A 27,961-nucleotide genomic window follows, 5' to 3' on the forward strand; every position below is an offset into this window, starting at 1 on the left:
CATTATTATTTTTCGTCGCATTTTTCTCAGGAATTACAATACAAGGATTTCTGAAATTTGGTTTCAGGGTTTATCTAAGTCAGCTATACCGTGTGATGCAATTTTCAGATTGATCACTTGACAACTTCCTGTTTACCGAACACTTGTATGATTTTACACATGATAGCCAAGTTGAAAATTTTCATCACATTTTTCTCAGGAACTACAATACAAGGATTTTTGAAATTTGGTTTCAGGATTTATATAAGTCAGCTATACTGTGTGATGCCTTTTCAGATTCATCACTCGACAACTTCCTGTTTACCGAACACTTGCATATTTTTACACTATTAATATTATCCACTTGCGACGGGGTGTGACAATATGATAGGCGAAAAATATATATATAAATATATATAAAATATATTTATATTTATATTGATGATTATATATTCTTAAAATGTTTATTAAATTGAATAAAATAAATACAGGGGAATATCTATTAAGAAAATCATAACCTTGTAAAAGGTTGTTCAATTGACCGCTACTGCATATGAAATATTTACATGCAGATCATGAGGTGACATGTAACAATTAGTTAAACACTGGACATACGTGTATTGCATACCATGTGGAGACATGTAGCAATAACAATTAGTTAAAACACTGGACATGCGTGTATTCTTTGATCATTAATTTCCAGGTTGGCCAAAACATGTCAATTAGAGTCAACTTAATAGATATTCATCCCTGTATCTTTTAATTTAAGACTATGATGGTCAAATTAATAGAAACCTTGACACTGTTTATATTCTGTATATATACTTGTGTATTTTACTGTATAGAGGAGACCGTCCGTTATGGACACTGGTCCAGACGGGCTTGAATAAACTACTATTCCAAATAACCATGTGTTGTGTTACATGTGGTTATTTTTGGTTAACCGTGACCAAAGGATATTAAGGTAAAGTGACTTTTTATTTGATACTCTTTACTTAATTTCTCAAAATGGCTAGACAAGAATTTAATGCAGGGTCTGTTTTTCAAAATTTAGAAACACAGGTTCAAAGTTTCACTCAAAAGGTATTTAAAAAGGCATTAACTCGATTGAAAGCTTTGATGGTTCAAAATCAGACAAATTAGGAATAGGTGTGTCAGATGTGAGCACAATTGTTCATGATCAAGATGCTGATTAAAACATTAAAAAATGTTTATTAGATAATGGGTTTTTTTAGGCGAAAATGTAGATACTTTTTATTTTTCTTATAAATCAATGGTGAAGGTTTTATTTTTTTATTGATATATTTTTATGTATTCATTATCATAAGGGTGAAGGTACTTATGATAGGTATTTGATTGTTTTAGTCAATATAAAAGACTGGCAACTTTGTAGGTATTTGATAGTATAAGTCAATATATAAGTTTTGCGTACACATTGTAGTGATATAATGAGAAGTTTTTATATGCTGTTTTTTAAAAGACAGAATAGATATTTAAATAAGAAAAAAACAACACTTTAATATTAATATTTAAGAATTAAATAACAATAGGTTAAACTATTTTACAGATGTTGGTTATATTTTAAAGTATTTAAATGCACGAATAATGATAATATCAAAACATTTAATATATCTTGATTTTGAATACAATAAGTTAATTTTTGCTTCATATTTTGATCTGTTTTCTGAAGAGACAATCTGTAATTCTTAAATATACGCGCCTATATACATTGTTATAAGAAAGTTTCATAATATTACGTTTGGCGACGGATTTAAGGGTATTTCTGCGATGTTATAATCATATGGTTGTTCAAATATGGTTGACGCAGTTTGGTAAGTGCTTAAGCACATTTGTTTAGAGAAACAAAATATTCTATGGTATTTAGAATCCAAACCTTTATTTTCGCACAGTTATTGTGGTATTTTTAAAGAATGACGGACCTATCTTCAGAAAATAGCGCTTAAATGATAAAAATTGATGTACTAGTAATTGTTAATTCCACTCTTAGTGAAATGTAGGGTTTTATAAGTTTTAAAAGTATTAAGCAATAGATGAGACAAAGGATTATTTATAGAGTACATAAATCTATACTAAGGGTTAGAAATGAAAATGTTTCATAAGAAAACAATTTAGGATTTAAAATATGGAAATAAGTATCATATGATTAATCGTTATATACAATGACGCGATACATCTTCCGCAAATATTTTAATGTGATGCTGATTGAACTAAAAGAAAATTAGCAAACCAAGAAAAAATGAGAAAACATAAAAGAACATAAGGTCATTTATAAATTCCAGTTTAAGGGATATGACAAATGATAATAGTTCTGATAGACATAATTTAGAAAGTAGCCAAGACATGCCTGTTGATAAAATCAAAATACGAAATAAAAATAAACGAAAATTCAAAAGTTTGAAAGAAAAATCAATTAATTTTAAGTTTTCTCTCAAACATTTCTAGTTATCTTAATAAAATGAACGACTAACATGTCGTAGAAGTAGGCTTCGTGATGATTGTTTTTAAATGAAAATATATGTGTATATAAAATAATTATGTTTTGATTAATCATTCTAATTCTCGATTCAGATTGCTCGCTGAAAAATTGTTGATTGTATAGAAATCCTATAAATATCAGTAATCTCTGAATCACAGCTTTGTTTATGAAAAAGGAAGGAAAGTGTTGGTTGAATGTCAAACCTTTATTAAACAATTTTTCAGTACTAATACTAGAGAAAAGTTTATCTTATTAGTTTATTGTTTTTGTATTTGAGTTTAATTTTTTTATTCTTATTTTAAATAGATAACATATCGATACTTTATTTTTTCAAAACTGAAGCAGTTAGAACTTGAGAACGACTTTGAACTATCAAATTAAGTAAATGCATTAATTCATTAATTTATTTTTGTTGCTATATTTATAGGTATTTGTTATCAAAATATTCTTAAGTTTAATAATAGGTGTTTAGCCAAGAGAATTTAGTAATAGAGAGATTCAAATAGTCACACGATACCTTGGTGGCAATCAAATGGTGTCAACTGATGTTGAGGGCGATGGTACTGCCTACAGAGATGTTAAAATAGCTTCTGCACCATTACTGAGAACCAGCCAATAAGAACCATTATCCAGTATTGGATATTGGCTTTGATCATTGGACACAACGCAGACGTTAAGATGTACATAAAACTATACGATCACATAACTTTTTATTGGTAGAGGGAATCGTTCTACAGCATCACAGGTAGATTTTCCTGTAATGTTTCAGCCGGTGATAACTGAGCAACCTAGTCAGGGACTCTGAATTAACAGAGTAGGTAAGCTAGGTCAGTTAGGAGTAAATCAACAACGGATGGTGGATCACATGAAGGACGGATGGTGGATCACATGAAGTACGGATGGTGGATCACATGAAGGACGGATGGTGGATCACATGAAGTACGGATGATGGATCACATGAAGGACGGATGGTGGATCACATGAAGTACGGATGGTGGATCACAAGAAGTACGGATGGTGGATCACATGAAGGATGGATGGTGGATCACATGAAGTACGGATGGTGGATCACATGGAGAACGGATGGTGGATCACATGAAGTACGGATGGTGGATCACATGAAGGTCGGATGGTGGATCACATGAAGTACGGATGGTGGATCACATGAAGTTGGAATGATTGCAGAACTTCTAAATGACGGGAATTGGTGTCGCAGATAAACAAATGGATTGTTGGAGTTGACAACGACGATCAGAGGAGCAGTTCACTGGAGTCGGGGTTATGAAGACGGTCCGCAGTTGATGGTTGCGCCTTTTTCTAGGAATAAGAAGTTCCAATAGTTGATGTGACGAACTTAGTTATTCACACAAGAATTGTATGAACTATACATTGCTGAACATTCAGATGTTGTTGAACTTTTGAAATGATTTTATTTATGAATATTTTTGTTTTTTTTAGGGAAATTTGCAAGCATTCATATTGTCACCGATTTTAACTAAAATATAAATTATATTTCTTAAGAAAGGGAGGAATGTGACAATATGATAGGCGAAAAATATATATATAAATATATATAAAATATATTTATATTTATATTGATGATTATATATTCTTAAAATGTTTATTAAATTGAATAAAATAAATACAGGGGAATATCTATTAAGAAAATCATAACCTTGTAAAAGGTTGTTCAATTGACCGCTACTGCATATGAAATATTTACATGCAGATCATGAGGTGACATGTAACAATTAGTTAAACACTGGACATACGTGTATTGCATACCATGTGGAGACATGTAGCAATAACAATTAGTTAAAACACTGGACATGCGTGTATTCTTTGATCATTAATTTCCAGGTTGGCCAAAACATGTCAATTAGAGTCAACTTAATAGATATTCATCCCTGTATCTTTTAATTTAAGACTATGATGGTCAAATTAATAGAAACCTTGACACTGTTTATATTCTGTATATATACTTGTGTATTTTACTGTATAGAGGAGACCGTCCGTTATGGACACTGGTCCAGACGGGCTTGAATAAACTACTATTCCAAATAACCATGTGTTGTGTTACAGGGGGTATCATCAGTGAGCAGTAGCTTGCAGTTCTTGTTTTCTTTATATGTGAATTGACACAGTTGATATAAAGAGTCTTTCTAAATTAAAATCCTAAAATAAGTTGTTTCAGTCTGAAGTTACTCCACATCATGTTATGTATAACTATTATGGAGAATAGGAAATTTGCAAATAGACTGAAATAAGTTCCATTTGAATCGAAATTTTTCCTAAAAAAAGTATGTAGGGTTTTTGTTTACCAGAAAAACAAGTTCTCAATATTATGTTAGAATTTTGCTAAGTACAATTTAAAATACACAGAACATTGAAATTGATTAATGCATTATATATAAATTAAGGACTTCCAGTCAGTCGATACTTTATATATGGACCTGTTAGATAATATATATTGACACACATACTTCTTCTCTGGTCAATATAATCAGAACAGGTCCAGATATAAAGTATTGATCTTTTTAAAAGTCCATAATTGATAAATAACAACTTACATATTTTATTTCTGCTTTATAATGTTATAAAGATGCACCACTGCATATATCTTTTTAAACATGTCAGTTTGAAATTCAAGTAAAACAGTACAACAGTTAAGCAAGTTTGTTCTCAATTTAAGATAGCATCTTCACTAGAGCAAAACAACTCTTGATTTTAACATTTTTTTAATGTAGAAAAAAAGGAAATTGGCAGGAAACTTGCTTTACATCAGGCTATTTTATAGCTTTCATAAACTTTATTTTCAATACTCAAATAAAAGGCATTGAAATTGAAGACCCATTGATGGCCGTCAGCTGTTGTCTGCTCTTTGGCCGTCGTGTTGTCTCTTTGATATATTCCCTATTTCCATTCTCAATTTTACTTACAGGTTATATAACATAGAAATGATCATAATGTACTTGTGACTGACAAAATTATGATATGGTGCAGTTTGCTTGCATATCTTATTTCAAAAGTAAGATTTGTGATTTCAGAAATTGTTGCGTACCAAAAATTTTCTTAGTCTTTTTGAAGAACAGGGTTCTTTTTAACTTGCTTTAAACAGAAATATTTTTAGTCTTTTTGAAGATCACGGTTCTTCTTTTATACTTGCTTTAAACAACACGTTTTGCATCTTGTAGAAATGGTTATCACTTGATAGATGTGGGCCGTTTATCATTTGCCGTGGGATGACACGTATCTGGTGTATAAATAGCCTAAGTAATGTATTATGGCACCTGACAAGACGAGGCCTCATCAACTTTGGACTGTTGTCATTACCCAAGGAAATAGACTTCATGCCAAAAGATATACTACCTCAGGTTTGATTTACAATATAAATTGGAAGAAATAATTTTGAATTCTACTTTTGTTGGATCTCTTGTTTAAAAACAAGCAACATGGTTTTAGCCATATCATAGTATTACCATACTTGTTGTATTGATTTATATTGGGATTATTGAATACTGTAAACACCTTATTTTCGTTAGAGATTTACTTTAGTGATTAGAAAAATAACACAAATATAAATCGTCGCTTATATGTAAAACTTGGATCGTTTCTAAAAAACTGCAGCAAATAGATATGACAATCACTTCATTTAATCAAAGCAAAATGGTAATGAGCTCAAAACTCAAAATAAAGTATCCTCGTAAAAATAAGTTGGTTTACAAAAGACATACAGGAGTCTAAAATTTGGTCTTCAGCAGTCCAATGGTTAAGGGAGTTTGCTTCTCAGTTTCAAAGTAATTTACTTTTTAAATCACTAGTTTATATAGATAGAGGATTAATAAAGGAATCCAAAGAGCAGCAAAATATATAGGTCACTGTGCTTGTTTTCGTGATATATACCATTGAAATTTTGGCGGGAAAATATTCTCTCTTGACTTTTCATAGCTTTATCATTGACTAGTTGAAGTTCTCAAAAACTGTTAAAAATATAGGAAGATGTGGTGTGAGTTTTACAGATGGCTTATCATCATACATGTAAAAGATTTAAAAAAGAAAAATGGGGGTCACTGGGCAAATTTTTTCAAGGCATTCACATTCAGCCAGGGGTACTACTTGTACAAGTGTATTTTATTTACTTGAAGAAGTAAAAAAAAATATACACATATAAGTAAATTTGTAGGATACTTATACAAGTGAATTTTATTTACACCTTTAAAGGTAAAAAAATTGGCTTAGTTATGTCCCTTAGGCATTTAGATTTTTTATAAGACCGCAAATTTTGAAAAAAATTTCGTCGTATATTGCTATCACGTTGGCGTCGTCGTCTGCATCGTCGTCGTCCGAATACTTTTAGTTTTCGCACTCTAACTTAAGTAAAAGTGAATAGAAATCTATGAAATTTTAACACAATGTTTATGACCACAAAAGGAAGATTGGTATTGATTTTGGGAGTTTAGGTCCCAACAGTTTAGGAATCAGGGGCCAAAAAGGGATCCAAATAAGCATTTTTCTTGGTTTTCGCAACATAACGTTAGTATAAGTAAATAGAAATCTATGAAATTTAAACACAAGGTTTATGACCATAAAAGGAAGGTTGGTATTGATTTTGGGAGTTTTGGTCCCAACAGTTTAGGAAAAAGGGGCCTAAAGGGTCCAAAATTAAACTTTGTTTGATTTCATCAAAATTGAATAATTGGGGTTCTTTGATATGCCAAATCTAACTGTGTATGTAGATTCTTAACTTTTGGTCATGTTTTCAAATTGGTCTACATTAAGGTCCAAAGGGTCCAAAATTAAACTTAGTTTGATTTTGACCAAAAATGAATCGGTTGGGTTCTTTGATATGTTGAATCTAAAAATGTACTTAGATTCTTGATTATTGGACCAGTTTTCAAGTTGGTCCAAATCTGGGTCCAAAATGAAACTTTATTTGATTTCATCAAAAATTGAATAAATGGGGTTCTTTGATATGCCAAATCAAACTGTGTATGTAGATTCTTCATTTTTGGTCCCGTTTTCAAATAAGCCTACATTAAGGTCCAAAGGGTCCAAAATGAAACTAAGTTTGATTTTAACAAAAATTAAATTCTTGGGCCTCTTTGATATGCGTAATCTAAACATGTACTTAGATTTTTGATTATGGGCCCAGTTTTCAAGTTGGTCCAAATCAGGATCTAAAATTATTATATTAAGTATTGTGCACTAGCAAGTCATTTCAATTGCACAGTATTGTGCAATGGCAAGAAATATCTAATTTCACAATATTGTGAAATAGCAATTTTTTTTTTAATTAGAGTTATCTTTCTTTGTCCAGAATAGTAAGCAAGAAATATCTTTTTTCCAGGTTTTTTTTTAATTGGAGTTATCTTTCTTTGTCCAGAATCAACTTAAATCTTTGTTATATACAATATACAATGTATATTCACTTTTTACTACCAACTGATAAATTTAAATAATCTTTACCATTCAGTGATAACAAGCAGTTTTTTTTTTACATCTTAATATTTTATGATGTATTTAAATGAGTAGTTATTGTTGAAAACTCCATTAGAAATTTTAATTGAGATTAGTTTTGGAATAAGGGAAAGGGGGATGTGATTAAAAAAATTGGGTTCAATTTTTCTCATTTGAAATTTCATAAATAAAAAGAAAATTTCTTCAAACATTTTTTTGAGAGGATTAATATTCAACAGCAAAGTGAATTGCTCTAAGAGAAAACAAAAATTTTAAGTTCATTAGAACACATTCATTCTGTGTCAGAAACCTATGTTGTGTCAACAATTTAATCACAATCCAAATTTAGAGCTGAATCCAGCTTGAATGTTGTGTCCATACTTGCCCCAACCGTTCAGGGTTCAACCTCTGCGGTCGTATAAAGCTACGCCCTGTGGAGCATCTGGTTTTACTTGTATAAGTAAAAAAATTATCCTTTCTTCTTTTCTTGAATTCTTAAGATTTCTTTTCTTTGCTCTAATAGAATTTTAAATTGTGTACCCTTTGCAGATGTCTTTACTTATTATTTAAGTGGAATTTCATGAAAGTCCCTTTTGTCTGTTATCTTCTTAACACTGCTCATTGTCAAGCCCCAAAGGAGCAATTTTTGATTGCCTTGTGCAAATATACAAGATCTTTGCTCGATCAGTTTCTTTGATGAATTAATGAGATGAAACATTGAACTTTAATGAAAAAATTTGAGCAAACCTTGGAAAAATCATTAAAGGCATGATTTTACATCTCAAAACTTGAGAACTTTTCTGGGATTGTAAGAAAAATTTACTTATATAAGTAAATTTTTCAGAAAATTAAGGGGAGATTATTCAAACATTATTTATTTACTTATATGTGTATATTTTTGGAAAGTTTGCTATAGCTTGCTATTGCTACTTTCCATAGCCATCGGCCTGAAACTTATGGTGACAGATTATCGCCATTTATGAATTCTGATCCGAGATAATTTAGTACTAGTACTAGTGTTTGAATTCTGATTCTTGGAAGGTTCTTTTAAATTTTGAGTAAATACTCATTTGACTGAAAAGATTACAGCTTTAATAAAAAAGAATTGAATGTTCACCGACGATTCAGATGAATATAAGTTCATTGTGAAATTGAGTATCTCAAACACTACTTCGCGGATCTGCCATACGCTTAAGAGAAAATCACAAGAAATCTACGCCAGATTGCGTCAGTTTCATTCATGAAAATTTCATGAATGAACCTTTTCCGCTCTACTTTTACCTGTTTACTATGTACGTACGTAAACGTGATAAAAGCCCGAGAGTATCGAAAAGATCGGGAATGACTCAGTCTGATTAAAATGCGAGAACAAGTTGACATTTTGACTGCCAAGCCGTCGGATAATTGAGAAGTTTGTTGTAACAAAACACAGGTGATAGAATATAAAATACTCGATAATTATATGTCTAATATCTCATTAATGGACGAGTACAGGAAAATACGGTACCGGCTTTCATAAAAAAAATTATTTTAAAATAGCGGCATTGTTGTCAAACATCGATCGAAAGGTTTTGATGCCAAAAATCATTTGAAAACTTTAATTCCGTTATTTAAATACATTTCAATGTGGATATAAGGGCCTTCACTCGTTCAGCATGCTCAAGTGGATCAAACTGACAGCAGAAAAACATTGACCCAACGTCAATTCTTCTTCAGTCTTCTTCCAATAATTTACATCATACCACCTCTGACCACCTCTGGTGTATTATCGCAAATTCGTATCATATATAGCATCCATATTAAAAGCAACCGAGTGAGCATATACTTCTTAGAATAACATAGCTCAGGGTACGAAGACAAGTGCTGTAGAAATAATTAAAGTTCATGAAATTTTAATGATGTGTACCCTTTGGCTTAAATAACTGCATTTTCACCTCAAAATTTATATAGATTACAGGTCACAAACATGTGCATACAGTACGGGTAGGGACTTATTTTTATTGAAGTCTTAATCCGTCTAGTCGGATATGAATAATCCGACATTTTTATGGTAGGTAGTATGGTCATTAATCAACAAATCCAGGTATGATTGGCAATATATTTGTCCTTTCATCTTAATCCGTGCTGCTAGAATTACGGTTCACTGATTTCAGAATCAGGTTACCTGTAATTTTAACCTCTCAGTCACTTTATTGATTACAACGTTTTTGACATAAAATATTTTTACAGGTGAAGTACTGGAGAAAACTTTGTTTTAATAAAAATAGCCTATTTTTTTAATTATGGTTTTTATATTTCAAATGCTTTTTATTTTCTAATTTGTTCCTCAAAATTATTTTTGTTCTATGTTCTTTGTTGTTTTTTTTTTGATTTTTTGTGTATCTGTTTCTTATTTGTTTGCATAAAATTTCAAACATAAATATTTTTGATTGATTTACGACCTTCCACTTGGATATTGCACAGCAGGTGTTTATTACTCTGGGACAACTGTCCGACCAGTCTAACATCTAGACGGATTAAGGCTTCCATAAAAATAAGTCCCTACCTGTACTGTAGCCATGCCCTATTTAAATAGAAATTCAATTGCTTTGTCATCCAAACACAGTGCCAATGATTACCATAATATATCAAACGAATGGCTAACAACAAAAATTCTATGAATCTAGCGTATATATAAACTTTTTATTCATGTGGTCATACTGCTGTTGTTATGCTCCCACCATATTGAGTTTTATCCTTGTTCTTCTGTAAGTAATGTACATTCTTCCCTTACTTATAAGTATCTCCATATATCCCAAAATTCGTTTCTGTTCTCTTACTTAAGTTTGCCTGAACCAAATTGTATGAAACTAATACGCAATGCTTATATCCACAATTCACAAGTCAAGTTTGAATTTTAGTTGCGTAACTTTTACCATTCTAGCGTTTAATGCTACTATACAAAAAGAAAAGTTGCTGGAAATTAAAGTTTCTGTTCTCTAAGTATAGTTTGTCTTCAACAAATGTTATGAAACTTATACACAATTCTCATTACCACAAAAACTGATCAAGTTTGAATTTTGGTGGATTTATTTTTACTGCTCTAGGGTTGTGCCTTGTTACAAATGGAACCAGATGCACCACAGGGCACAGCTTTATACGACCGTAGAAGTCGAACCCTGAACTGTTGGGACAAGTATGGACACAACATTCAAGCTTGATACAGCTCTGAATTTGGATTGAGATCAAATTGTTGACTTAACATATAGGTTTCTGACACAAAACAAATGTCAAGATCTTACAATTCTATTGCGCAATACTGTATAATTAGAATGAATACACAATGTTTATTAACCCATAATTCAGATCAAGTAAAAATGTTGGTAGTGTCACATTTACAGTTCTTGAGTTTGATAACGTTAATACTAGCGAGGGCATCATTTGAGTCCCATGGACATGTTCCCTATTTTTGATAAAAGCCTTTAATATTAATTCACTTTCTTTACAGTTGTATTGATTTAAGTTACTGTAATTGTCTTATTTATAAGTAGGGATGCAGTATTTTTTGCAAAGAACCAATGCTCTCCAAAAGAGTTCAAAGAATGAAAATGTATTAATAACTATAGGCAACAATAAAGGTCGTCAAAAATGAGAAATGTTTGTACCATATATATATATAGAAAGCTTTAAAAGGCCCCGATATGAAACATGTGGAACAATTCAAACAAACAAAAAATTACATGTGAATTTACTAAAAACAAATATGAAGTTGACATGGTACTTAAAGAAATTAACAGAGCTTTCTGCATGTATATTTCATTATTTTAGATCTACAGCTTAAGGTTGCAATCATGAGCAAATGTCAAAACTTTTTATGATAAACATAAAAAAGGGATTTTTGATTATTACTGACGAGACAATGGTTTAGTTTTAAACATCAAAGCTGTGATGAAATATACACATTTGAAATAATACACGTCTATAACCTTTTTGGAATAATACACAGCTACAGTTGCAAACTTTCCAGAGGTGCTATCCAGCACTTTGATTTTCTCACTTCTTCAAGTAAATAAAGTACACTTGTACAAGTAGTACCCCTGACTGACATACATTGATAAAACTAGAGGATTCGAAAAATCTGACAAAAAATCTAAAACATGACAAGTCAGCTTCCTTGAGCTTTCTAATGTACTCTAATGTTTTAATGAACCATTATATTTTTTCAGGACAATCATGTGTTAATTATAGGAGCTGGAGTTTCTGGTCTGTCAGCCGCACACCAACTTAATCAATTTGGTTTAAAGGTAAAATATATCAATATTCTGTGGTGAAAGGTCGAGGTAGTTTTTGTGGAGCCTGCGACTTTAGTTGCAGAAAGCTTGACATAGGGATAGTGATCCGGCGGCGGCTGCGGTGTTAGCTAACTTCTTAAAAGCTTTATATTTTAGAAGGAAGAAGACCTGGATGCTTCATACTTTGTATATGGAGGCCTCATTTTACGAAGTTTCTGTCAGTCACATGTCCTATGTCCTTGAACTCATTTTCATGGTTCAGTGACTACTTGAAAAAAAAGTAAATAAATTTTGTAATGTTAATTTTTCTCTCATTATAAGTAGTAGGATGACTATATTTGGTACATGCGTACCTTGCAAGGTCCTCATGCCCGTCAGACAGTTTTCACTTGACCTCGACTTCATTTCATGGATCAGTGAACAAGGTTAAGTTTTGGTGGTCAAGTCCATATCTCAGATACTAGAAGCAATATGTTTAGTATATTCGGTGTATGGAAGGACTGTAAGGTGTACATGTCCAACTGGCAGGTGTCATCTGACCTTGACCTCATTTTCATGGTTCAGTGGTTATAGTTAAGTTTTTGTGTTTTGGTCCGTTTTGCTTATACTGTATGCAATTGGTCTACTATATTTGGTGTATGGAATGATTGTAAGGTGTACATGTCTAGCTGGTAGGTGTCATCTGAGCTTGACCTCATTTTCATGGTTGAGGGGTCAAAGTTAAGTTTGTGAGTTTTGGTCTATTTTTCTAATACAATAAGCAATAGGCCAACTATGTTTTGTGTATGTAAATATTTTATGATTTATAATTCAGTCGCTCAGATTTTATTTGACCTTGACCTCATTCTCACAGTTCATTGCTCAGTGATAAGTTTTTGTGTTTTGGTCTGTTTTTCTTAAACTATAAGCTATAGGTCAACTATATTTGTTATATGGAAGAATTGTTAGCTGTACATGTCTGTCTGGCATGGTTTATCATGTTTATCTGACCTTGACATCGTTTTCATGGTTCATTGGTCAATGTTTAGTTTTCTTGGTTAATGTTTAGTTTATGTGACAGTTGTAATAGAGCTTTACATTTAGAGGACTATCAATATAAAATCAATGATAAGTAAAGAAGGCGAGACATTTTAGTGTGTGCACTCTTGTTGAAGAAGTTGAAGTCCAATCAACTTGAAACTTAGTACACATGTTCTCTATGATATGATCTTTCTAATTTCAATGCCAAATAAGAGATTTTCTTCCATTTTCACGGTCCACTGGACATAGAAAATGATAGTGCGGATAGAGCATTGGTGTACTGGGGACACATTCTTTTTTGTTTAAACTTATTTAATATAAAAATACACTGTACAGAGTGCACTCTGAAGAAACAACAAAAGCCCAAAATTTTTATGGTATTTTTTGTACGCTTCAAATTATGAAAATACTAGATTTGTCCTATTAGAATCGAAATAATTCTGTCATGTCTTACTCTTTGCTTATTTAAACATAGGAAGGCATTAAATTTGACCATATTTTACAACTCGCTAACACTGTGTAAAATATTGACAAATATAATGCCTATCAATGTTAAATTGTGCATAGAGCATGATATGAATGAATTAATTCTTAAATTACCACAGTCAGGGATAATAATTTTGCAAGTCATATTGATATACATATACATGAAGATGTAAGTATTACTAGTACTGTAAACCAACTAATATTCTGGAGCGATTTATTTTCGCTACTTTCACCAATAGAACAATATCTCAAATATGAATATGTAAAACTTGGATTTTTCCTTACTTAGCTACTTCAAGTTAATTTGGGAATCGCTAAAATTTATCACCGTGAAATGGTCTAGAAAAAGCTAGACGCAAAAAAATGTATCAGTGAAAATAAGTTGGTTTACAGAAGAAAATTGTATTAAAGTAAGAAAAGTTTGCTAATAATTGCTTGATAGATTAAATTTTCTTTTAAGGATCCAATAACTTCCCCTTGATCTTTTCCAAGACATTACTTATACAAGTAATTCTTTTTCACAACCTCTGAAATTCCTATAGTAGTATAGATAAGATTAAAACAGTTTAACTTCAGAAGTCAAGTGAATTAATGAAATCTTGGTTATATTTCAGACAACAATATTAGAAGCTAAGGACAGAATTGGGGGCAGAATCCATGACGACTGTTCCTTAGGTTTGACTGTAGGAAAAGGAGCTCAGATCATCAATGGTTGTGATAATAATCCACTGATTGTACTCAGTCATCAGGTAAATAGGTTTTACTGTAATCCATGCTGACTGTTTCTTAGGTTTGACTGTAGGTAAAGGAGCTCAGATCATCAATGGTTGTGATAATAATCCACTGATTGTACTTAGTCATCAGGTAAATAGGTTTTACTGTAATCCATGCTGACTGTTCCTTAGGTTTGACTGTAGGTAAAGGAGCTCAGATCATCAATGGTTGTGATAATAATCCACTGATTGTACTCAGTCATCAGGTAAATAGGTTTTAATCCATAAGGACTGTTCCAAAGGGCTAACTGAGTTTTTCTAATCACTTGGCTTTTATCATTGACAACTTTTACAAAAAACTTCTCCTGATACTATTGGGCCAAATTTATCCATACTTGGCCACAATCATCATTGTGGTATCTAGTTTTAAAAATGTGTCTGATGACCTGGCCAAGCAACCAAGATGGCCGCCATGGCTAAAATTAGAACATAGGGGTAAAATGTAGATTTTGGCTAATATCTCTGAAACCAAAGCATTTAGAGCAAATCTGATGTGGGGGTAAAATTGTAAATCAGGTCAAGATCTATCTGCCCTGAAATTTTCAGATGAATCAGACAACCTGTTGTTAGGTTACTACCCCTGAATTGGTAATTTTTATAAAAAAATTGCCATTTTTGGTTATTATCTTGAATATTATTATAGATAGAGATAAACTGTAAACAGCAATAATGTACAGTAAAGTAAAACCTACACATTAGTAAACATAATCAAAATGATCAATTGACCTCTTAAGAAGTTATTGCCCTTTATAGTCAATTTTTAACAATTTTCAAAAATTTTGTAAATTTTTACAAAAGATTTTAACTACTGGGATAGATTCATAGATTCACTAGATAGAGATAATTGTAAGCAGCAAGAATGTTCAGTAAGGTTAGATCTACAAACACATCACAATCACCAAAACACAATTTTTTTCATGAATCCATCATGTCCATCTGTGTTCTTCGTTTATGATATGTGCATAGACCAAGGTGAGCAACACAGGCTCTTTAGAGCCTCTAGTTTATGATACCTTATTTGCATTAATAAAAAAAAAATTGCAATAATTCTGATTTTACATTAAGACTTTGTTTCTTTTTTTAGACTGGTGTTCATATCAAGGAGTTGAGTGAAAAGTGTTGTCTTCTACAGAAAGGAGGAGAAAAAGTGGACGAAAAAACCGACAGTCAGATGGATTTTCATTTCAATGCTATTCTAGACATTATTGCAGACTGGCGTCGAAACAAAGAAATTCTACAAGATTTAAATCTAATGGATAAATTTCATGAGACACACCAACACTTCATGGATGAGTCGCAATTAACTTTCACAAAACAACAAGAAACTTTACTTAACTTTCATTTTGGAAATCTAGAATATGCTTGTGGTACGAGTTTATCCAATATATCATCTATGAACTGGGATCAAAATGAAGATTACCCACAATTCTCAGGAAGGAATGTTTTAATGGCAGATGGATTTTCCACCATTTTGGATAAGATAACAGAAAATTTAGACATTGTTTACAACACAGAGGTAGGATTCTATTTATTAGTTGCAGATCCAGAACTTTTAATAAGGGGGCTCGGACTGATCCAGCCATGCTTCAGTGATTCTCTATATGACCAAATTTTCCCCACAAAAGGTTGTTTTCCTGAAGTAATATTTCATAATTGTAGAGAAAAACTTTGACTTGATGGCTTGTATTTTTTCACGTTGTTAGCTGGCCAAGTCAGCTACCGCCATCACTTGCACGACTTCGTGTCTGTTGTCATTGTAAACTTTAAAAATATATATTATCCTTTAAAATTACTGGGCCAATACTATTAACAAAATCCCTTCCTTCTCTTGCAGATCTCATCAATAGAATACAGTGATAAAGTAGTAGTAAAATCATCAGATGGACAAAGCTGGACAGGAGATAAGGTAGGTGTGAAATACTGTATTTTAAGATATAAAAAAGAAGATGTGGTATGATTGCCAATGAGACAACTATCCACAAAAGACCAAAATGACACAAATGTATATGTATATAACATACTAGTAATATTTAGTGAGCTTTAATCTACTGATAACAAAATCAATATTTATACCAATAAAAACAACATTCAATGATCTTATTACAGTGTTGAATAGGTAACCTTTTAGAATAAGTTTATTTAAAGGAGCAACAAGTTTATATGGATCATTTCTAAATTTCCGGGCACAGTAAACAACATTTCCGTAAAAATGAGGATGTGCTATCCCATTAGAAATAAGTTTTCTGCAGGTACAACCAAACTTCAAAACCAAATCTTTATATCTATGGAAAAATTTAGTAAAGGTTTTAAGTACTTTATGGTAACAATATCCCTGGTTTAATAATTTATAAGAGACAATTTTGATAGATATTAGCTCCTGGACATCACATCAGATTATTATAAACAAGGTAACGGTATTCCAACATTGCAATGAAAGAAATGAAAAATCTCTCACAGAAAGAAGTATATCTTCTTCTTGTCTCCGTATGAGCATTCTTTATACGGATCACCACCATGAGTTATGGTGTATTAAGGAGGACATTTGGAGCCTGTATCGGTACAGATTAATGATTAGGAGAACAGCAAAAACTCTCAGACTTCAAATGATAGGTCTGATAGTTCCCATTTGAAGTCTGAGAGTTTTTGCTGTTCTCCTAATCATATCGATCATATATCCCATATAGGCAGAGTACATGTCTCAAACAAACCTGAAAATATCTGCAGAGGTTTAACTCAACAAGAAAATAATGACTGAAATTAAAAGTATATAATCTATGGATGATAAAATGCATCCAAGAAAGCAATTTAGAAAACTAATTTGGATGATGTTGATGGCTTCTCTTTGCTAAAATTTCACGTCAGTTCTTATCGACATCCACTGGCTGGACGTATAAATACATGAAATAGCATTAATAATCAAATACATAATTTATGAAAGACAGTATTGCAACATGGTAACATTTAACAATAATTTTGCAAAAGTGGTAAAGATTCTTGTAAAGAATAATTTAGTTCATTTTCAGAACCTCTTTTGTTAGACAATGGTGTCTTCATTTACTTGACATTAATATCCTGGATTCTTGCTACTCATGTGACAGTTGTTGTTTATATTGCAGATAACATGCTTGAGCTTGGCTTGACAGGAACATGAGTACTAAAGGGATCAAATAAAGGGACAGATTATACTAAAACACTAAAACAAAACAGAACAGATATAAGAGAATTATTTGGTACATCAACAACACAATCAATCTGTTAATATTGTATTTCACAACTAAATTTGATTTTCTTTTTAGGTCATTGTGACCCTGCCTTTAGCAGTATTGAAGAATGGAACAGTCCAGTTTACTCCTTCTCTACCACAGAATAAAGTTACGGCTATTCAACAATTAGGTGTAGGATATATGGAAAAGGTAAATTAAACAAACAGCCTATTGACATCTGGGCACCGATGGTAATTTATTTCAGTAAGGTGGTAATGGTAGCTTTATCCTCAATGTCTCTGCTCATATCGTAAACTCCAACATTAATATGGATTCATTAATAATTGTTGGAGAATCATTTTTGTGGGAACAGGGGAACCACAAATTTAGATGTTCAATGAAAAATTACAAATTCTCAAAAGGAATGTATGCAGACTTTGACAAAACCACAAATTTGAATATCCTCAAATATATGCAAGTTTTCTTCAATCCACGAAAATTGGTACCCAGGAAAATAAATAAGTATGATGGCTCCTTTCAAAGCATAGACATTTTCATCTAATTATGTGGTTAAATTTTTAGTGGAAGAAGTGAGATTTAATTTTGGTCCATTGAACATAGAAAATGATAGGTAGAACTGCAGATGGGGCATCCGTGTACTAGGGGCACATTCTTGTTTCACTTCCATTAATATTCACTACTGCATTTTGTTGCCATTATTGCAGAACACTACATTTCTTCATATATAATTGTAGGTAGTTCTACAGTTTAAAGAAAGATTTTGGTCAGATAAAAGTTCTCCTTCAGAGGTCTTTGGAAGAGTAGAAACTGAATTCAGTCGTAGAGGATTGTTTGGAGTATTTCATGATCTATCCAAAGAAAATGTAAGTAATAAAATCTGAGTAATAAAATTGCATACAAATTAAAAAAAAATCATATAAATTGTTCATTCAGAAGCTAACACTGTGACTGGGTGAGAATTTCAATAATACTGAAAATTCAGAAATTATTGCAAGGTTTTTTTTTCATTGTGAAAAATGCGACAGGGATATAATCGCAATAATCTAAACTCAGATTTTAAGATTTCTCTCAATATCACAAAAATTAAAATCACGTTTTAGTCAACAATGACAAAACCCCAATAATTAATGCACTCATTAATATCTGAATTTACAGTAAGATGCTGCAGTCTGATACTTTTCATTTTTAACCATAAAATTAAAATTGAAAGGAAATGTGTCAAAGCGACAACAACCCAACTGTAAAGCAGACAACGGGGGAAGGCCACCAATGGGTCTTCAATGTAGGGAGAAACTCCTGCACCTGGAGGAGTCCTTCAGCTGGCCCCTAAACAAATATGTATACTAGTTCAGTGATAATGGACTTCATACTAAACTCTGAATTATACACAAGAAACTAAAATTAAAAATAATTCAATCATTGAACTGTAATAACATGTATAAGAAAATCTACAAAACCAACCAAAACTGATTTTGTATTTCAATTTTCCAAAATCACAGTTTTATACATGTAGATTGGTCAAGATGCGTATTAGTTTCTCCATAGGCTGTAATGGTAACATTTTCTTCTGTTGCTCAGTCCATATCTTTAACTTGGATATGTATGATGGCTCATTTCGAAGCTGAGACATTTTCACATATGTGGTTAAATTTTCGGGGTACAAAGTGAGATTTATTTTTCTGTAGTTTTTTCACATTTATTCTGTGTTCCCCTATTTTCTTAAATTAACACAAATGGTTCAGCTCAGTTATTTGTTTATCATAGAAATGTGTTAAATATCACTACACAGAGATTTTTTACACATGACTTTTCATATATAAGTGCACTTGCAGTCCATTTTTATCAACCCAGCTCATATTTAGCCGAATAAAGTGTAGTAAATAACCAATGAATTTTGTTATATGAAACTGAATTGCATTATTAATTTTAAAAAGTGATATTTGTCTATTTTATGTCTTTGCAGGCTAGTGGTAAAAGTTGTTATATCTTATCAACACATATATGTGGAGATAGTGTAGAAATTCTTAAACAGAAATCAGACGAAGAAATAATAGCAATGTGTATAGAAACTCTCTCAGAACTCTTCCCTAAGAAGGTAGGCTTGTTGAAGGCCGTACTTTAACCTATAATGGTTTAATTTTTAAATTGTTATTTGGATGGAGAGTTGTCTCATTGGCACTCACACCACATCTTCCTATATCTAGTTAGCACATTTCTCCTGGAAAGGAGATACTTAAGGTGTAGAAATAATCTAAAACAGAAATCAGATGAAGAAATAATATCAATATGTTTAGAAACTCTCTCAGAACTCTTCCCTAAGAAGATATGCTTAGCACACTTCTCCTGGAAAGGAGGTAAAAAGGAATAGAAATTACTCTAAAACATTGGCATACAAAGCATTTAGCTACAATATTTATCTAAGGTGGATGCGGTATAATACACCTTGACTATAAGTAATTTGGCTCAGGGCTATTCCAGTAAAATTTACCTAGGAGGGGCGGAACGCCGACGATATGTTTTCCCATAGGTGGGGGGTTATCAACATAATTGTATTCTGGAGGGTGGTGGTCCCGATTTAAATTCATGTCTGTTGGTGGGAGGTTTCTGAATGATAGGTTAAACATATTGTTCCCCCTGTTATGAAGGAAGATTCTCCTGAAAAGGTTGTCCGAATGCAAATAAAGTTGGCAGACCACTAATTTTAAGCGGCCGTTTGTGTTCTTGTTAAACGCGACGAGCTGGAACTTGGAAGCAGGAAGAGTTATCTCTCGGAAGTTGGAGTTATCTGAGTCTACTTTATTTTAATTTCAATATTTCCCTTACGATCATAATTTGCAGTTTGCTTGTTGTAGTTTCGTCATATAAACGTATTTTCGTCATACTTTCTATAAATATTCATCAAAAACTTGCGACAACTTTGATTAAAAAGAATGAACTTTATTCAAAACGTAAATATTTTCACTTGCAAACAGGTGCTTCCTGTTCTATGTATTGTGCATGCGTAAAAGTTCGTACATGAATCCGGTTTTATTCTGAAATTATTATTCAATTGTCACTTCCCGTTTTCATTTCATTTCGTTTAAAAATCAAAAGTAAATGTAATCTACAGTCTAAAGTAATTAGAATTGTCACATCAAGTATAGATGCATATCTTTCTATCCAATATTAAAGAAATTGAGACCAAATAGATATTTAAACGTATTTTCAAGGATATAAATGATTGTGAAGTGAAAAAGTCGTTACAAGTTCATTTGTGCTGTGGTTTAAAAAATAGAGGCACCCAACTTTTGTTGATCAGGGGTGTGCCCTGAAAATAACTGAAGTGAAGTTGTGAACCATATTACCAGATCTCTGTTCATATCTTCATATCTTAGCATCACATCAGTCAATTCATTCAATATTGCCAATAACTGCCTACATTAGCAATCCTAAAGTCTTCAAAGATCCTAGACTAGTCCTTTAAGGACTTGGACATATATGTATAGCTAGTTTGATAAACATCCTAGACCCCTTGCTATTATAAAAAATAAGGCTGATTTTTATCACACACAAAAGTGTATAAAGCCCTCAAAATCCTAGCTGAAACCCTGGGTATCTCCCAGATTCGGTGCATACATGTGCTCGACTATAGTCCATAGATGGAGAAAGTGGTGTTTTTTCTGAAAAATATAGGGTTGAAAGACCTGATAGATGCATTTAAAGGTAAAGTATTGACTTTATTAGAAAGCCAGTGATTTTGAAATAAATCATGAAAGTAATCAAGGAAATAAATGTAAAATTTGTCTGTAAACTAGTTGATGTCAAGATCATGAAATTATCTCTGTTTATATGGATGCAGACACAATTAGTGCATATACATGTACCACACAATGTCGGGATATATAATATTAATCTTTACTGATGTTTGGCTATTTGTTCTTTTTTCCCTGCAAAGAATATGTCCTTTTAATGAAGACTGGCCAATTCTTTGCAATTTTTGTCATAAATAATATTTTATTGCATACAATTTATAACTTCATTGAACTTCTTTAAGTACCCTTTCTACCTTTTCCTAAACAAATATGTGTGGCTGACATCTTAACTACTAAGTCCCTAAAAATATTTATGTTACGGACCATTAGATTTGTTCTTGCTTGTAGTAATAATATTTAATTGCATACAACCATTTTAAACAAAAATTACAAAGTTTAAAAAAAATGCTTCTGGACAGGAGTTGTCCATTTTTGACTTTAGTCATAAAAGCGAAACTAAGCGATCCTACATTACGTCGTCGGCGGTGGCGTCCACAAATATTCACTCTGTGGTTAAAGTTTTTGAAATTTTAATAACTTTCTTAAACTATAATGGATTTCTACCAAACTGGGACAGAAGCTTGTTTATGATCATAAGATAGTATCCAGAAGTAAATTTTGTAAAAATAAAATTCAATTTTTTCAGTATTTTACTTTTTAGTGGACTTAGTTTTTTTTGCAGGGAAACATTACCTTCACTCTGTGGTTAAAGTTTTTAAAATTTTATTAACTTTCTTAAACTATCCTGGGTTTGCACCAAACTTGGACATTATTTATGATCATAAGATAGTATCCAGAAGGAAATTTCTTTCTGTATTTAACTTTTAATGGATTTAGATTTTCTTCCAGTTAACATTACATACAGTCTGCAGTTAAAGTTTTCAAAACATTTATTAGATTCATCAACTATCCTAGATTTTTACCAAACTTGGACAGAAGCTTCTTACAATCATAAGATAGTATCAAGAGGAATATTTTTATTGATATTTTTCCTCATTTTTGTTGAGCCTTTGATTTACAGCAAAAGTAGGCGAGACACTGGGTTCCGCCAAACCCTTACAAATTTTTTATATATCTCTTTCCACGAATGGTTCATTTGAAATACAGGGGTGAAAGAATTCTTTAGTCCTACTAAATTATAATTCATGTACTGTTGCTTCAAAATGTCTTTTAATGCAATCTCAAATAAAAAGACTCCAATATTCTGCACTGAAATAGATAAACCAACAAATTTTACATTTATTTGACAGGATGCAACATTTTTGTATACTTTAAAAAACTAGCTAACTTTTATTTTTTTTCTCTAGGTAGGGGGTCTTGGAAGAAAATACTTGTTCTAGGTGGGGTGTATTCTTTTAATCTTTTCCATAGGTGGGGGGTCAAAAAATAAGTGGCGTTCCAACCCCCCCAACCCCCCCCCCCCCCCCCTGGATAACTTTTACTGGAATAGCCCTCATTTATTTTCATAAAAGTTTCACAAAATATTTACTCTGACCCTATAACAAAAATGTAAATATTTCACCAAAACTTGAAACACACACGTTATCAGAAAAATCTTATTCTATATATAGCAGTTTGACTAACACTAATTTATGATCATTTAGAAGCTGAATATTTCCTTAACAGAACAAGATTTAAACATTCAGCTGATTTTTATGGAGTTATCTCCCCATAGTGTTATGCATCACAAATTTTCAAAGAGGTTTTAAGTTCCATCCACACTCCTTAGAATATATTGGGACAGGGATGATTCCACTGGCTTGTGGCCTCAAAAAAATGTACATGAAAATGAATTCCCAATTCAGGAAAATAAAATAAAAATCGATATTTCCGGAAAAGTTTCTGTCACTGATTAAGAACTATAATTTTTCATAGTTTGTTGTCAAAACGTTTTAAAATCTGGATAAGAATGCTGTTTATGGTGCATTTTATTAACAACGATTTAATTATGTCAAGATGTGGCAAACAATTTTAGCAGACAAATTCAATTGATTAATATGTTATGGGAGTATTCGATCTTGTAAAAGCAGATCGCCCAGCAGGTTGATAAAAATGGGTGTCAAAGCAGACCTCAGCAGAGAGCAAATTCAAATTTTGATATAACAATGATGGATAAAGTTTAATGGGCACCGATCTCATAAAAGCAGATCGCCCAGCAGAGCCGGTTATATAATATGATGAAAACTTGTTTTGTAAAAAAAATTATTTCCTCAAAAGACAAAAGTTTGAACGTTTTTTTTTTAAATGATGTTGATGATAGACCATTCATAAAATACCATGTCATCATTATGGAACTATTTCAAAAGTTTTGAAGATGATCCAAATAATTTTAATGAACACTGGTTCAATGCATTAAATATCTTATCAATTAAGTATATGAACTTTTGTAATTGCTTATCATAATCATGTATTTTCAGAAAGTTCCAAAGCCACAGAAGTACTTAGTAACCAGATGGTACCAGGACAAACATATACAGATGGCTTATAGCCACATCCCTGTAGGAGTTAGCGGAGATCTGTATGATGATCTAGCCGCAGACGTTCAAGGCAAAATCTACTTTGCTGGAGAAGCTACGAATCGTCAGCATCCTCAATCTGTTACCGGGGCATATATCAGTGGTATGAGGGAAGCAGAAAAAGTGTTCACATCAATGGCAATCAGTTGATGTTTTAAGACGTTAGGAAGAATTGTTTTTGTTGGAATTCTTTTGATTATTATGAGTATTAATTATAAGAAATTATCTGTCTTTAACCTATAGAATAACTTTAATTGGCTTTGCTCATTGTTGAAAGCCCTACAGCGACCTATAGTTTCTTTGTCATTTGGTCACTTGTGAAGTGTTGTGTCACTTGCAATCATTCCACATCTTTTTTTTTTATAATAAGAAAACTCCTGTTTTAAAAAATTTCTATCGTTTAACAAAAACATATATATATATCTTTTTTGATGAAATACCAATTAACATGTTTAAAGCAGTTTCTGTAATAATATTACGCTAATGTTACCAATATTTTGGTGCACCTTTTATATAAGTAGATGTTTATCCTTTTTAAAGTTTTATAGAACAGGACTGACATATATCAATCAGCAAAATCCCTCCACATCAATCTGAAGTCTTTATTAATTTACTTATATTGAATTTAAGTTAGGGTGTGTATTCATTAAAATGTATGTGGGAGGCCAGCAAGGGATTTTGAAAAAAATTGTACAATCAAGAACAAGTTTTTAGATAGTTTTGCATGATGGGAATAAATGCATGCTGAAAAAAGACACATGACCCATATTCAATTAAATAGCTTCCCTGCCTACTTTCCCATATTTCAATGGAATAGCTCTTTTATGTATGTATCAACAAAACAGAAAAAGATTGTGATTTCGTGGAGTATCATAAATTGAAGATGGAGGATCATTTGGGTTCTTTTTCTAATTTAATAACTATGTTAGGTTGCTGTCATATTATAGTAGAACCTGCATTGATTATTATTGATACAAGTTTGTAGTTTAGTATTAGGTTCATTGTATGATTAAAAATGTTAAGTATACTTATAAGTACCAAAAAATGTAGACCATTAAATTTTTTTTTTAGATTTATGGTCTGATAGTAAAGAGATATAATTTTTTGAATGAAATTGATATACAGTACATAGTTGATTTGAATTTTATAAAATTATTTAGATTTTTACAATATTTTTCTTGAATGAATTTTTGAATATTATTATTCTTTTATTGTTTACAAGTAGATTTAGTATTGGTTATTTTTGATATATTTACAAAATTTTAATAAATAGGCTACTCAAAATAAATAATTTATTTCTTCAAACCGTTTGAAATCATCTACTCCTATGGATTGTAATGCTATGCAACGACCATGGTGTTCATTATGTTTTCTGATATGCTGGTCTATCTGTCTATCTGTCGGTCCATATATAGGTTTCACAGTATATGACTTTAAAAAAAATTACAAAGAAATGACATCAGAAACAGATAACTTATATTGAATGACCTATTACACTTTTTGAATTTTGTCATTTGATAATTATATATTATTTATATTAACTTATTTAAATACATAGGCCACAGATTTTCATATTTTATTCCATAAAGTGTTATATTAAAGAACAATTTATTATTTTTAAACTTTCAATTTATTCCACCTTGGTTCAGGAGGTGTACTTTTTGTTTGTATCTAAAACTTGACATGCACTGTTTTAAAATTGGGATCCGAGTTGCTAAATGAAATACGGTAGGAGGGAGAGTCATCCTGAATTCTTGTAAAAAGGGGTGTGAATTCAAACGAAAAATTAATGACTTATTTTAATTTTATCTGTAACTTATTTGAAGTTATTGTTTCACGTCATTACTGCTAATATTGATTATAATTAAACAGAAAGGACAGACATTTAACTTTATTACAGCCTTGAGTGTGTAGGTAAATGTAGAATCTTTGGTTAGCTTGCTTGTTAGCTGAACTGTGAAGTCATTATTAGGTTATGTTTACTAATCTGTCAGAATAGTTTACTCATAAAGGAGGGTAGTTTACATAACATAATAATATCATGTCTCATATCATATCTTTGTATTAGTTTGGTTTTTGATTTGTCATGTTAAAAAAATATTGGATTTATTCCTAGCAGATTTATACTTTACTTGAGGTAAGTATGAAAATTTGTATGTCTCTTCTCACACATAATGGTGTTTCAACAACAATGGGAAGAGGTTCTTTTATAACTGCCAATATCCTTACTTTAGTATAAAATCTTACAGTTGTGAATCTTTTTATCATGAAATGTAGATATTTAGAATATACTAATATTTTGTCTTTAATATAATATGATGAAACCTGTAGATATATTTTTACATAATTCCTATTCGTAAATAAAAGTGAATGCTCAAGCAAAATATTGTTAAATAGAATGAATTAGTAAGGGCATTATTATACAGTTTATTTAGTAAGAGTTTGAAGGTTACATGAGTTTGATAAATACTATTGAAATTCTTTATATAATGTGGTATGATTGTCAAGTAGAGAACTGTCAAACAGTCTCCAAATGAATCGGATTTTAGTATTACTTCAATATTGATCTTTTTCCCTTAAATTATTCAAGAAAATAGTATCTTATGTAGTTTCCATGCAATACATTCTTTAACCTTTGATTTTCAAATTTTAAGTTCATGTTAATACTGATTACAAAATGAAGTCAAGTCTGTTCAGGAACAGATTTGTCCATTGTTGCTTTCACTTTAACATTAATAAGTGTTTTAAAATTCTTGTTTGCTGTAATTTTGAAAGCCTCTCACATAAATTAAAAAAAAAAAATTTAATCTAATTAAAATTAAATCCTCAAATTTCTCCCTTTCCAGTATGTCGTCATCAAGACTTGACATCAGGACCCAGTTGTTCATCTCTCAGTTAAATTTTAACCAAGGGTTAAATATCTTAACCCTTGGTTAAATTTTAACCCTTGGTTATTTTCGGTTGTTCATCCTGTGGTTAAATTTAACCCTCTGTTAACTCCTTGGTTAAAGCAGATTTATTTAACCCATCTTTAGGGGTTGGGTTAAATATTTAACCAAGGGTTAAAATTTAAAAAAAAGCATCAAAACAACTTATTTTCAATATTATAATTCTTATTGTTAAAAAACCGTGAGAATTTGGGGGAGAAATAAATCCCATCAACTTAACAGACTATTTCCTATTCTCAATGTACATACAACTTCAAGTGTTCTTTTTTTCAGTATAATCATTTATCTTTAGCTCAGAATGGATATCCTATCCTTATCCGCTGGATAAATTTAAAAATTAGTCGGTACTTTTAGGCTGGTAAAATTTTAGTCATTCAATTTGGATAAACACGGCATTGATATTGATTTACATGTACCATGGGTTTTTTTATTGAGATTTTCAGATAATACATTGTTTATAACTTGTCCACCTAAATATATTTCATAAATGGTATTGTGAACCCCATGACAATTTGATCTTGGTGTAAATTTTCACCCCCTCCCCCACCTCTGTAAAAAAATCTTCACTTTACTTCAATCGTATGTCGGACACAGTAAACACCCACGTGTGCCAAGTTGTGGTGTTTTATTTGCTTACTATGAACTCAACAACTCAAAATACACATAAGATATACATGTCAATTTATAGATCCGTGTTATTTTTATTGACAATCACATTGAAAGCAGTGTCCGGCTTCCAAATACGCTATTCTTTAAAAAAAAAAATTCTCACATTGCGATTATCAGTCCAGAAATTAACAAAACAATTCTTTATCAATATATAGATAATAGAGGTAATTGTTCATTATAATTGCACGTATTTAATATATAGGTACCAGTAATAAATTTATAATTCTACATATTATTTTAATCCATAGTTTCAGTGTATGATTACCCGTTGCCATGCGTTCTATCAGGTTCGCATAACTGTTAGGTATAAAATAAGTGCTTCAACTCTGT

At 31.5% G+C, this 27,961-nt stretch overlaps 1 protein-coding gene and 1 long non-coding RNA gene across 2 annotated transcripts in view; both read left to right on the forward strand.

Moving 5' to 3' along the window:
* The window catches only part of LOC134690655 (lysine-specific histone demethylase 2-like), a 43,243-nt gene extending 16,362 nt beyond the window's left edge, over nt 1-26,881 (forward strand). Inside the window, exons 9-17 of the mRNA XM_063550649.1 lie at nt 5,671-5,850; nt 12,139-12,216; nt 14,325-14,459; nt 15,568-15,999; nt 16,318-16,389; nt 17,780-17,896; nt 18,442-18,570; nt 19,671-19,802; nt 23,916-26,881. Of these exons, the coding sequence (XP_063406719.1) occupies nt 5,671-5,850; nt 12,139-12,216; nt 14,325-14,459; nt 15,568-15,999; nt 16,318-16,389; nt 17,780-17,896; nt 18,442-18,570; nt 19,671-19,802; nt 23,916-24,164 (1,524 nt within the window). The 3' untranslated portion in view covers nt 24,165-26,881. The remainder of the gene's footprint in view (nt 1-5,670; nt 5,851-12,138; nt 12,217-14,324; nt 14,460-15,567; nt 16,000-16,317; nt 16,390-17,779; nt 17,897-18,441; nt 18,571-19,670; nt 19,803-23,915) is intronic.
* On the forward strand, nt 366-4,540 carry LOC134690656 (uncharacterized). The gene is made up of 2 exons (XR_010101988.1): nt 366-943; nt 2,941-4,540. It is a non-coding gene; the product is annotated as an uncharacterized LOC134690656 (long non-coding RNA).
* Nucleotides 26,882-27,961: the final 1,080 nt, after the last annotated feature.

This window comes from Mytilus trossulus, chromosome 11 (assembly GCF_036588685.1).
Source record: "Mytilus trossulus isolate FHL-02 chromosome 11, PNRI_Mtr1.1.1.hap1, whole genome shotgun sequence".
NCBI classification, from domain to species: Eukaryota; Metazoa; Mollusca; class Bivalvia; order Mytilida; family Mytilidae; genus Mytilus; species Mytilus trossulus.